At 41.0% G+C, this 13,352-nt stretch overlaps 1 protein-coding gene across 6 annotated transcripts in view; it reads left to right on the forward strand.

Annotated features, from left to right (window-relative positions):
• LOC115153216 (protocadherin-15-like) overlaps nt 1–13,352 on the forward strand; it is a 324,073-nt gene that overhangs the window by 157,925 nt on the left and 152,796 nt on the right. For all 6 annotated transcript variants that reach the window (XM_029698418.1, XM_029698421.1, XM_029698420.1 and 3 more), the window contains 2 exons: nt 5,233–5,312; nt 11,778–11,871. In XM_029698418.1, the coding sequence (XP_029554278.1) occupies nt 5,233–5,312; nt 11,778–11,871 (174 nt within the window). The remainder of the gene's footprint in view (nt 1–5,232; nt 5,313–11,777; nt 11,872–13,352) is intronic.

Here is a 13,352-nt window from a genome sequence, read left to right on the forward strand (position 1 = left end):
CCAGGAGCGGGCCGATCGCTTCTGTTGATGCACGGGAACCTTTCGAGCCAGCTGAGGCATGGGAGCCTGACGAACCGGCAGAGGCATGGGAGCCTGACGAACCGGCTGAGTCATGGGAGCCTGACGAACCGACTGAGGCAAGGGAGCCTGACGAACCGGCTGAGGCAAGGGAGCCTGATGAACCGGCTGAGGCAAGGGAGCCTGATGAACCGGCTGAGGCAAGGGAGCCTGACGAGCCGGCTGAGGCATGGGAGCCTGCCAATCCAACCGAGTCTTGTAAAACTTTAGTTGTTCTACAAACATTGGGCTATATACACTGCTCCAAAAAATAAAGGGAACACTAAAATAACACATCCTAGATCTGAATGAATGAAATAATCTTATTAAATACTTTTTTCTTTACATAGTTGAATGTGCTGACAACAAAATCACACAAAATAATCAATGGAAATCCAATTTATCAACCCATGGAGGTCTGGATTTGGAGTCACACTCAAAATTAAATTGGAAAACCACACTACAGGCTGATCCAACTTTGATGTAATGTCCTTAAAACAAGTCAAAATGAGGCTCAGTAGTGTGTGTGGCCTCCACGTGCCTGTATGACCTCCCTACAACGCCTGGGAATACTCCTGATGAGGTGGCGGATGGTCTCCTGAGGGATCTTCTCCCAGACCTGGACTAAAGCATCCACCAACTCCTGGACAGTCTGTGGTGCAACGTGGCGTTGGTGGATGGAGCAAGACATGATGTCCCAGATGTGCTCAATTGGATTCAGGTCTGGGGAACGGGCGGGCCAGTCCATAGCATCAGTGCCTTCCTCTTGCAGGAACTGCTGACACACTCCAGCCACATGAAGTCTAGCATTGTCTTGCATTAGGAGGAACCCAGGGCCAACCGCCACCAGCATATGGTCTCACAAGGGGTCTGATGATCTCATCTCGGTACCTAATGGCAGTCAGGCTACCTCTGGTGAGCACATGGAGGGCTGTGCGGCCCCCCAAAGAAATGCCACCCCACACCATGACTGACCCACCGCCAAACCGGTCATGCTGGAGGATGTTGCAGGCAGCAGAACGTTCTCCACGGCGTCTCCAGACTCTGTGACGTCTGTCACATGTGCTCAGTGTGAACCAGCTTTCATCTGTGAAGAGCACAGGGCGCCAGTGGCAAATTTGCCAATCTTGGTGTTCTCTGGCAAATGCCAAACTTCCTGCACGGTGTTGGGCTGTAAGCACAACCCCCACCTGTGGACGTCGGGCCCTCATACCACCCTCATGGAGTCTCTTTCTGACCGTTTGAACAGACACATGCACATTTGTGGCCTGCTGGAGGTCATTTTGCAGGGCTCTGGCAGTGCTCCTCCTGCTCCTCGTTGCACAAAGGTGGAGAAGGCGGGCCTGCTGCTGTGTTGTTGCCCTCCTACAGCCTCCTCCACGTCTCCTGATGTACTGGCCTGTCTCCTGGTAGCGCCTCCATGCTCTGGACACTACGCTGACAGACACAGCAAACCTTCTTGCCACAGCTCGCATTGATGTGCCATCCTGGATGAGCTGCACTACCTGAGCCACTTGTGTGGGTTGTAGACTCCGTTTCATGCTACCACTAGAGTGAAAGCACCGCCAGCATTCAAAGGTGACCAAAACATCAGCCAGGAAGCATAGGAACTGAGAAGTGGTCTGTGGTCACCACTTGCAGAACCACTCCTTTATTGGGGGTGTCTTGCTAATTGCCTATAATTTCCACCTGTTGTCTATTCCATTTGCACAACAGCATTTGAAATGTATTGTCAATCAGTGTTGCTTCCTAAGTGGACAGTTTGATTTCACAGAAGTGTGATTGACTTGGAGTTACATTGTGTTGTTTAAGTGTTCCCTTTATTTTTTTGAGCAGTATTTTTTGAGCCTCTTATGATAGTTTTGAAAAATGTCCATTCAGGTTACCGTGGACCACAATCCAACAGAGACATCTCTCACACCCACCAGCGGGGGAGAGATCGAGAGGTTTGGAGGTGGGTTTTTTTATGACACCTCCCGCCCATTGTAAATCTTAAGGCATCAGACAAAATCCCTTTGTCCTCTCAGTGTGGAGGAATGGAATGTATGATGGCCCTATGGAGAACCTACCTCAGCACAGTAACATGCTATCAATGGACTTTGGGACAATATGTTTTGTCAGCCAAAATGGTGGTATTGACGATAGATAGATTATGAAAAATAATGTCATTTTTGTTATGTTATTAAAAGTTAAATGATGATTTTATAATGAAAACCTTGTATTTTGAAGAGTTTTCATAATATGTACCTGACGCTTGCATACTGTACATTGTGTGGAAAATGTCCAGATCAAAGAGAATGTTTTTAGTGAGATGTAAAGTTAGTTGTCTAAATTGGATCTGAGTAAAATATGACTAAAATCCAGACCTTGCCTCGTAACTGGTGATGCCCCGAGAACGTATTTAATTTACATATCAGACTAGGTGACCACACGCTGCAGCCAACGCAACATGAGGTTGAAGTAGACAAAGGAGCCTTTTAACAATCTATACTACAGATGAGTAGCTGTGTCTAAGAGGGTGATTTCAAGCAGGACCACCCGGTTACCACTCTCCAAGGACTTGTGCGTCTACACAGGTTTCATTCCTACGCTGGAGCCCTAAGCTACACGGTTGACCGTACTCAGAAAACCCCCTTTCAGAACAAGGGTGAGGAAACAGACCACTAGAGAAAGGACACTGCCATTGTGTGGACCAGAGAGTTACACCCGGTAACCAAAGAAACCAAAAAAGTGCCGTCGTCAGAGGAGAAGGCGAACCCAGTCGACAAAGAGACACCCTATCAGAGACATTCGACAAGTAATTAAATCATTATATTCTGACCCATAAGAACGGCAGTTCGGGGCAAGGTGTTAAAGCTAAACTAATTATAGTTTACAATGTATCCAAGTGTGCTTTTCTCTCGTGCACTCTGTCTTTCTCTCTACTTTTTAAATCCCCATTTTGTGTTTGCCCGCTAGGGACCTGTTTCATTGTATTAACTTATAATCAATAGCCTAGACTGTCTGTTTGTGTATGTGTATCTCATATTATCATTTTAGTTTGTTCGTAAATAAATAATCAACTCAAGTGGTGTGGTACGGACTCATTTAGTGGGACTCGGGTTGGTGCAGATTCCCGGATTATGCAATATTAAGGATGAGACTGTAGAGGAAATTGACTAATTAGCAACTGTTGTAAAATCAATATTCTGATATACTTTGAGTTAATTTGAGAAATGGAAACTCAATAAAAGTTAATAATTACCTGATTAATTTAATCAGGTAATTATAAACAGTTAATAATTTGATGAAAAGCAGCCGTCACATTAATCAATACAACGTCATGAGCTCTGCTTAGTTTTTTGCGCAGGCCTGTACACACTTCAATAGTCTCTCATTCGTAATTTGACAAGCACTTGATAATGCCTCAAATTTCACAACGGCATCCCCATTGTGGCCGTAATGCACCATAAAAAAAATCCATGCCTTTTGTGTCCCAGAGTGCTGTGTTGTGCCCTTCTCTCCGAGTGTGCTGTACAATCCGAAGCGACTTTAACTCACATGGCTCTCCGTCAGGTGATCGGGTCTTTCTCACAGGCTACAAGTGAATACAGACACATCGGGGACGCAACTGTGTGTGTCCTTATCCAATTCCGAGGTGCATATTGAAGATATTGGAAGAACTGTCCACATTTACTTTTCGTCAGCTAACAAGATGAGTAGGCCTAACTGTCACGACTTCCGCCGAAGTCGGTCCCTCTCCATGTTCGGGCGGTGTTCGGCGGTCAACGTCACCGACCTTCTAGCCATCGCTGATCCATTTTTCATTTTCCATTGATTTTGTCTTGTCTTCCATCACACCTGGTTCCAATCTCATCAATTACATGTTGTGTATTTAACCCTCTGTTTTCCCTCATGTCCTTGTCGGTGATTGTTTGATTGTATGTTATGTGCAAGTTATGTTCTGGTGTGCGACGGGTTTTGTACCCACTTTTATTATTTTGTATATTTTGGTTTTCGGAGTTTTGTGAGCACTTATTAAACGACTCCATTTATACCAAGTTCGTTCTCCTGCGCCTGACTTCCCTGCCACCAGCATAAAAATATTTTTAAAATATGCAATGTGGCTGACGCAACAGATCAGAACGTATAGCTTACATTTTTGATAAACTATTAGGCTATTTCTTCACATTATAAGCGCAGCGATGCGCACATGATATTAGGCTATACACGTGAATTTTCCATAAGCGGGAAACACCATAATCAAAAGTGATGACAAATGCAATTATGCATGTAATGCTTTTATTATGAAGGTGCATTTTTATGGTGAGAATTATCTTCCTCAAACTTGAAACTGTTCTTGATTTAATATTGTCTTTACATATACAAAATTATATATGTGTGACAATTGTTTTGATTTAGAATGGACGATTATCATGCACCTGTATCGAAAAAGGGGCAGCGGGGAAAAAAATACATGCCATCTATCCACTTAAATAGCGAAAGGAGGTGGCTTTTCCCAATGGTTTATTTTCATGCCAGCCAGGTAGGCTATACTACTGTTGTAAATATAAGCAATGTGCTTAATTAATAGTAGGAAAGTTGAGAAATAAATATAGTAGGACTAGCGTATAGAAAGCTGATGGGCTCCTCGTCTTTTATTAGCGGTCATCACTCTGTTTTCTCCCACAATTGCATAGCCTATAGAAATGCTCATGGGCTCTCATGAAGTGTTTGATTACATTTTCGAAAACATTTGCATTGATGTCAGAGTGATAAGAGGGACAATAGAGTGCTGAGTACCAGGCAGTTAGCAAGTTTGGTAGGCTACTAATGACCAGCAGCAGCATAAGAGCTTGGATAAACCTAATTACCGTCACTTAACAGTCATGTGGAATTTGACTGGTTTTATGACTTGTGATGGTAATACGTTCACCACAACAGCCCTACACACAACAGGGGTCAAAGGTCACACAACTAGATCGCTGGAGGTCAGGAGAGGGCAGTGTGATTACTCAAGAAAAGATCGTGGAAGTGTTTGGGTCATGAGTTTAGCAAACAACAATTACTAAACCAGCCAGTATGGATTATCAGATTTGATTTAACTGATTTTAAGCATTGATGTGTTCAAATGAGATGTAAATCAGAGAAAGTAAAGGATTGATTTCTATCCTTTGTTCTTGTTGTTTTTCATAGGCCACAGACAGAGAGAATGACTCAATCACGTACCAGATTTTGAGTGGGGATATTCAACAAGTCTTCAACCTCTCTAAAACGTAAGATGGATGGATGATAATGATTAATATGAAAGTGGTTAGTATGAGTAATGACTGTGCAAATTTATTTAAGACACTATTCACAAAATGAGGCCCTATTATCCTAAAAAGAGCCTCTTGTCTAGAATGTGCCCTGAGTCAACAGTTTAATGGCCTGTACAATTAACTTAACTTCTTACGTTTGGACATGGGCAATATCTAGAACATTCACATCTGTCCTCAAGGCTGACAGGGTTCTGTGGATACTTTTTGGATTTGACTTGAATTATGACTTTTGAATAGCTGCTTTGCGTAAAATGGATGATCAGCTTTCAAACTTTATAGTGAAACTTGTGGCTACAAAAATATGGATGTGGGGGGTTGCTGAATAAAGAGTGATGGCAGCATTAAATATCTTGAGAACAAAAACAAAAACAAACTGGGTGAACAGCATAGATCATCCATGTTTAGAAAACATAGCTTTATGAACTATTGGAAGTCCTCTACAACAGTGGCGTCATTACGTGACTACCATTAATCTGATGACTGTTATTTATATTTACATTTTAGTCATTTAGCAGACACTCTTATCCAGAGCAACTTACAGTAGTGAATGCATACATTTCATAAATTTTTTCTCCGTACTGGTCCCCCATGGGAATCGAACCCACAACCCTGGCGTTGCAAACACCATGCTCTACCAACTGAGCCACACGGGACCTTATCAACTAAATATGTTTAATTGATTCTTGGTTAAATTAATTAACTCATTAGGAATTTGGGGCATGACGGGAAAAGTTGTTTAATGAGTTACCGTCACCCGAATTACCTCAAGAATATATAGATATCATAACTGTCACTAATTAATCAATTACTCATATCAGTCTCATTCTGAATGTTGTAAATCTGCACAAACCCAGGTCTCTGATCATTCCGTACCAATCAAATTGTTTTGATTATTTATTTACTAACACTAAATGATAACATAGGGTACACACACACACACACACACACACACACACACACACACACACACAGTATAAGTTATTGATTGGAAGCTTAATACGATGACAACAAGTCCCTAGTGGACTAACACAGTATGACACTTGTTTCACAAGATGGAGATTTAAAAGGGAAAGAGAGAGCGAAAGAGAAGCAACACTTCTCGCAATAAACCTAATAACATTCGCAATAACCCTAATAACATTCGCAATAACCATAATACATTGCCCCGAACTGCCGCTATTATGGTTAAGAAGTAATGCATGTATTTAAGTGTTGAAGGTCTTCATCGGGTATCTCTGTTGAGCCCAGGCCTTCGTGGGCAGGGTTCTGCTTGGTGAGAAGGGTTCGATTGGGCTTTCTTATTTCTCCTTCGTTCTCTGGTGTAAGTCTTTGATTGTCCGCAATGTCCTTCTTAGTTGTCTGTTTACTTGCACTCGTTCTGGAAGAGTGGTCTCCTGAGGACGGCTAAATCCCAGAATGGTGATGAAAGCCGTGTAGGACACGATGATTTGAAGAGAATAACCGGATGGTTCCACTTAAATTCACCTTCTTAGTTACAATACTTAGAACAGCTACTCAACTATAGCATTGATTGTTAAGAGGTTATTTTATCTTTTTCAACCTCGTGTTGTGTTCGGGGTCGTGACTATCGTAGACCTCGCTGCAGCTGTGATCCGTTTTAGTCTGATATGTTAATTCTTAACTCACACTTTTTATATCCTTGGGTAAAACGGGGCACTTTTGTCATTCTCACACTCTCTCTGGGCTCCCTGGGGCGTGGCTAGTTACGAGGCAAGGTATCAGAATTACTATGATATTGTTAGAGAATTAAAATCACAATCCTATCGTCGCAAAAAATTATCTTTATCCTTGATATTTTCTACACAACGTAAAGAATGTAAATCTGATATACACATTGTAAAAGCTATTCAAGTTATAGTAACGACTTTATAGCAATTTTAATGACATCACAAAATATAAATTCATTTTCCATATTTCATCTCTCATCATTCCCAACATTCTGATGTTGAAATATATTGTCCCAGGATCCATTGTTTGATGTTGAAGTTTTGGGTGGCAACCTCTTCTCTAACAAAGAGACATTCCAAAATAGAGACCTAAAGGAATCGTCTACTGCCTACAATTTACTATCGACGTGAGGTGTCATAAAACCCCCCACATCCATCCCTCCCCCCTCTGCAGGTGAGAGGGCTCTATTGAACACTGATCCACTGTAACCTGATCCTTGGATCCTCACAGGAGTGTCATGGCATTGGTTCTCAACTGGTTTTGCCTAGTGACCGAAATTTGACAATGACAATTGAGTCACGACCCAATATTATGGACTGTTGATGATTACATTTTATAATGTTGTATTGCAGCTGCCTTCTTGGGCAGGTTTCACTTGCAAAATAGACTCTCAATTATGGTATTAAAGAATGACATTACACATCCATATTAACTGAGAAAACATTTATTTTCAATTCAAGAGAATAAAACATTTAATTAGGTGACCAGTTCAGGAGTGGGGTGTAATACATGATCAGACTCAGAACATGACATCAAAACCAGTCCAATAATGTCAATGAACAGTAACACATACCAGTGTTTAAAATAGAAAAAACAACAATCATTAGGAATTATTAATCATCAATTATCATGTCAAGTTTCACAACTTTGATAATTTTTTTTAAAGGTGTATATTTTTACCAATTCAATAAAATGTAATATGAATGTCAGAATTAATTAACAATAATAATTAACATAGTGAACAATAACTCATTAACCTGTGTGTGTGTGTGTGTGTGTGTGTGTGTGTGTGTGTGTGTGTGTGTGTGTGTGTGTGTGTGTGTGTGTGGCCTATCAGTGGGAAAGCTGGGGGTGTTTCTTGAGTTTGATAAGTTTATTGAAGTTTGCTTGTCTGGGTAACTCGGAGGTCATGCTGGCTGTCCAGTTTGTTTCTGCTTTTAGTTTTCAGCACGGCCATAGCAGAGAAGCCACTTTCACACAGATAGGTAGTTCTGAATGGTAGCATGATTCTGATTGCATGACAAGCGAGTGCAGGATACTCTCCCATTACGCTGCTCCAGAACTTTGGCAGTGCCATTTCCGAGAAGCGCATGCTCAGTCCGCGATCAAACGACAGCTACACCAGCAGCACCTCTTTATTGCTTGGCAACGGGACGCTTCCCATCTCCAATTGAAAGGGGTCCCGTATCCAGTCGTCTTGTCTCCTGTTCTCCTCCGGGAAGTAGTTACAAAACTTTCCCTGCAGCTTGACAAGATGCTGTTTAACGTTTTTTTTCGGCAGTGTGTTGCTGTGCACTTTGTTGATTAGATTCTGAATCTCAAAATCAGCATTGGGTAACATGTCAATCCTCCTGTTAGAAATAATAAGATCATACACGTAACTTTAGCTAGCATGCCAGCCAGCTAACGTTAGCTAGCTAGCTAACAGTACACTTCAACCTGAAGTGAAAACAACTTTCTGTCAAAATTAGAAAAGTGTAATATCTGAAAATGTAGCTTGCTAGACTATCTTACCCGTATACATCATGGATGGATGTTTCTCCCTGTCACGGCTGCCATGGTTGCCCTTAGTTTGAAAATGTAATCCGGAGACAGGTGTTTTCTCCATCTCCTTTGCTATCATACACTAATTCCACTAATTTTAAAACTGGTCCTCCAGAACGTGGAGCAACACTTACGCAGTTCTAATACACAATATAATACATTTAAAAAATGTGTTACACAGTTTTGCCCCGCACATTGTATTGGTACCCCCCTGTATATAGTCTCGCTATTGATATTTCAATGCTGCTCTTTAAATACTTGTTACTTTTATCTCTTATTAATATCTGTATTTTTTTTAAACTACATTGTTGGTTAGGGGCTCGTAAGTATGCATTTCACTTTCAATGTTGTATTCAGCACAAGTGACTAATAAAATATGATTTGATTTGATTTTTGATTTGACATACTGACCAGCTCAAATAGACAGAAGCGTGCTGGCAGCCCACTCATTATCTCAGCCAATCATGGCCAGCGGGAAGGTTGCTGGCTTTTTTTGTGGCTAAACCAACAAGGCTCGTAATTCAACTATTTTATTCGTATTTACAGATGGCATACAAGTGTGTTATTAAGGCACATGAAAGTTCACATGTTCCAGAAGGCATTTCTGCAGCAAAAAATGCTTTTTGATTTAAAAAAAGTTTACATTCAAATGTCTCTACTGTGAAGTAGTGACCCACGTCATACACCTAGTTTCCTGAAACGAGTCACATTTCTGCGCATGAACGTGCACAGTTTAGAGGGAACATTGGTCTTAAGTACACCAGCTGATCCACCTCATTGTCCTGAGCAGATTTGTTTTTACTATTGCTGTTCAATCCTGCTGTAATAAATTATGTCCAGTTCAATTTATTGCAATCTCTCTCTCTCGCTGTCTCTCTCCTCTTCACAGCGCTGCCTGCAAACAGTAAACTGCAACGAAACTCTGTAAATTAAGGATTCTGCCTCCTTATGATAGAAACGAGTCACGAAGGACTCTTGTAATTTTAAAGAGGATTTATCTTTTATGTTCCTTTCTGTAAAGCCAAAACAGGTTAGGTGTTGGTTTTGTACACTATTGTATTTTTTACCTTTGGCATTCCCTTGATAAGTCATATATAGGTATTATAGGGATTTGTGTGTGTTTCTCAGTGTTGAGTCTAGCCTGTCTAGCCGCTAGCGGAACGCCTAGCCAATATCCAATGGAACAGGGTGGCGCAAAATACAAAACCTCAAAAATCCAATAATTTCAATTTCTCAAACATACGACTATTTTACACCATTTTAAAGATACACTTCTCGTTAATCCAACCACATTGTCCGATTTCAAAAAGGCTTTACAGCGAAAGCAAAACATTAGATTATGTTAGGAGAGTACATAGACCAAAATAACCACACAGCCATTTTCCAAGCAAGGACATGTGTCAATTAAACCCAAAACACAGCTAAATGAAGCACTAGCCTTTGACGATCTTCATCAGATGACACTCCTAGGACATCATGTTACACAATACATGTATGTTTTGTTCGATCAAGTTCATATTTATATCCAAAAACAGAATTTTACATTGGCGCGTGATGTTAAGAAAATGTATTCCCACCAAAAACGTCCGGTCAATTTACAAAAATACTCATCATAAACGTTGACAAAATACATAACAATTATTTTAAGAATTATAGATACAGAACTCCTTTATGCAACCGCTGTGTCAGATTTTAAAATAGCTTTTCGGAGAAAGCACATATTTCAATATTCTGAGTACATAGCTCGCCATCACAGAAAGCTATACAGACACCCGCCAAGTTCAGGGCAACCTAAATTTAGAATTAGGATTAGAAATATGCTCTTACCTTTGCTGATCTTTGTCAGAATGCACTCCCAGGACTGCTACTTCCACAAGAAATGTTGTTTTTGTTCGAAATAATCCATAGTTATGTCCAAATACCTCCGTTTTGTTCGTGCGTTCGGTTCACTATCCAAAGGCTAACGCGCGAGCGCAATTCGAGACGCAAAAAGTCAAAATGTTCCATTACTGTACTTAGAAGCATGTCAAACGCTGTTTAAAATCAATATTTATGGTATTTTTAACGTAAAATTGCGATAATATTCCAACCGGACAATAGCGTATTCATTCAAGAAGAAAAAGAATGAACTGCGTGCTCGCGTGACCTGCGCATATCCAATCCCTTTGTTGCCAGACAGACCACTCAGTAACTGAGCTCATATACTCTGCCCAGTGACAGGAGAATGTTCAAACCACTTTCTGAAGGCTTTAGACAGCCAATGGAAGCCTTAGGAAGTGCAACATAGCCCCACAGATACTGTAGTTTCGAAAGGGACTAGAAAGATGAACTACATTTCTCAGATCCTCCACTTCCTGTTTGACTTTTTCTCAGGTTTTTGCCTGCCATATGAGTTCTGTTATACTCACAGACACCATTCAAACAGTTTTAGAAACTTCAGAGTGTTTACTATCCAAATCCACTACTAATATGCATATTCTCATTTCTGGGCAAGAGTAGTAACCAGTTTAAATCGGGTACGTTTTTTCATCCGGCCGTAAAAATACTGTCCCCTATCCACATCAGGCTAGACTGTAAAGAGCCAATTTCCAATTTTAGAACCCACACCCATCCCTTTACACATGTAAACTCCCCCTCGCTGACGTGAAATTATTAGATCAGTCCCTGCAATATGATGGAAAGCTTAGCTCACTAGAGGGACTTGTGGACTTATACCATAATGTAGCTTATCCAGTCATCGCAGGGTCACTGGGGAGGGAACTAACGAGGACAGTAACAGGAAAGTGAGTTATCCGATTAGAATCCCCAAATTCTGTCTGGATGGAGATTAAGTCCTTATGGATGTAGTACAGTATGAATTTAGCTGTTTACTAATGCTGCTGTGTGTTGTTGTCTCTCCCTCTACAGGATAGGCCTGCTGCTTCTGGGAAAGCCCCTGGACAGGGAGACCACTGACCAGTATGGTCTCATTGTCACTGCCTCTGATGGCAACCCAGGAGGGGTGAGAATCTTTATTCAGAGTGGAAATTAATTGACTGATGGATGGTTTTATTGATTGATATCAATGTGCAGGTCTGACTTTCTATGATTCATACAAAGGTCACAGTCAGGGGCCGGTTGCACCAGTTGGGCTTCGCTGTAAAATGCGCTCTAAGCAGGACCTAAAAATGTGACCTGTTGCACCACATGGGCGTAAGCCCTTCTATGAGCTCTAAGCAGGACCTAAAAATTGTACCTCTCGCACCACATGGGCGTGAGCCCTTCTATGAGCTATAAATTCTACGCTTAGTAGGGAGCAGGCATACACTCTTAGAAAAAAAAGGTGATGTCTAGAACCTAAAAGGGTACTTTGGCTGTCCCCATAGCAATCTATACTTTCAAAATCATGTGAGTCTCGAGTTCATATTTCACAACCTCTGCAGGCTTTATAAATTGCATGTGTGTGTTCGGGTGGTGCTCGGCGGTCGTCGTCGCCGATCTACTAGCTGCCACTGATCCTTTTTTCCTTTTCGTTTAGTTATGTCTGTTTTGTTGTGCACCTGTTTCTTGTTTGGGTTGATTAGTGTGGGTATTTATTTTCTTTCAACCCGCTTTGTGTCGTGCAGGTATATTTTTAGTTTCCCTGTGTTATATTTGGGAAATGTTGTTTTTGTTCATAATTTTTTTCATTCAGATTATGTCATTGGGATTTCGTTCGTTTGGTCATTGTTGGTCTGTGTATTTTTGTCCGGTGCCTGTATGAATTTTTGATGGACTTTATTAAACTCTGGTTATTGGAATTATCTTCTCTCCTGGATTTCACCATGAGGCCAATGATGACTTTAAAACAGTTAGTTTAATGGCTGTGATAGGAGAAAACTGAGGATGGATCAATAACATTGTAGTTACTCTACAATACTAACGTAAATGACAAGTGAGTGAAAAGAAGGAAGCCTGTATAGAATAAAAATATTCCAGAACATGCATCCTGTTTGCAATAAGGCACTAAAGTAATACTGCAAAACATGTATCAAATAAATGCCTTTTTTGTCCTGATTTCAAAGTGTTATGTTTGGGGAAAATCCAAGAGTACCACTCTTCATATTTTCAAGCATGGTGGTGGCTGCATCATGTTATGGGTATGCTTGTCATCGGCAAGGACTATGGAGTTTTTTTGGGGGGGTAAAAATAAACGGAATAGAGCTAAGCACAGGCTAATCGTGGAGGAAAACAGGGCTCAGTCTGCTTTCCAACCTACACTGTAAGACAAATTCACCTTTCAGCAGGACAATTACCTAAAATACAAGGCCAAATACACACTGGAGTTGCTTACCAAGAAGACAGTGAATGTTCCTGAGTGGCCGACTTAAATCTAATTGAAAATCTATGGCAATACCTGAGGATTTTTTTTAAAGAATAATGAAGTGAATGAAGAATTTTGAAAAGAATAATGGGCAAATACAGGTGTGGAAAGCTCTTAGAGACATATCCAGAAAGACTCAC

This window comes from Salmo trutta, chromosome 18 (assembly GCF_901001165.1).
Source record: "Salmo trutta chromosome 18, fSalTru1.1, whole genome shotgun sequence".
Lineage (NCBI taxonomy): Eukaryota > Metazoa > Chordata > Actinopteri > Salmoniformes > Salmonidae > Salmo > Salmo trutta.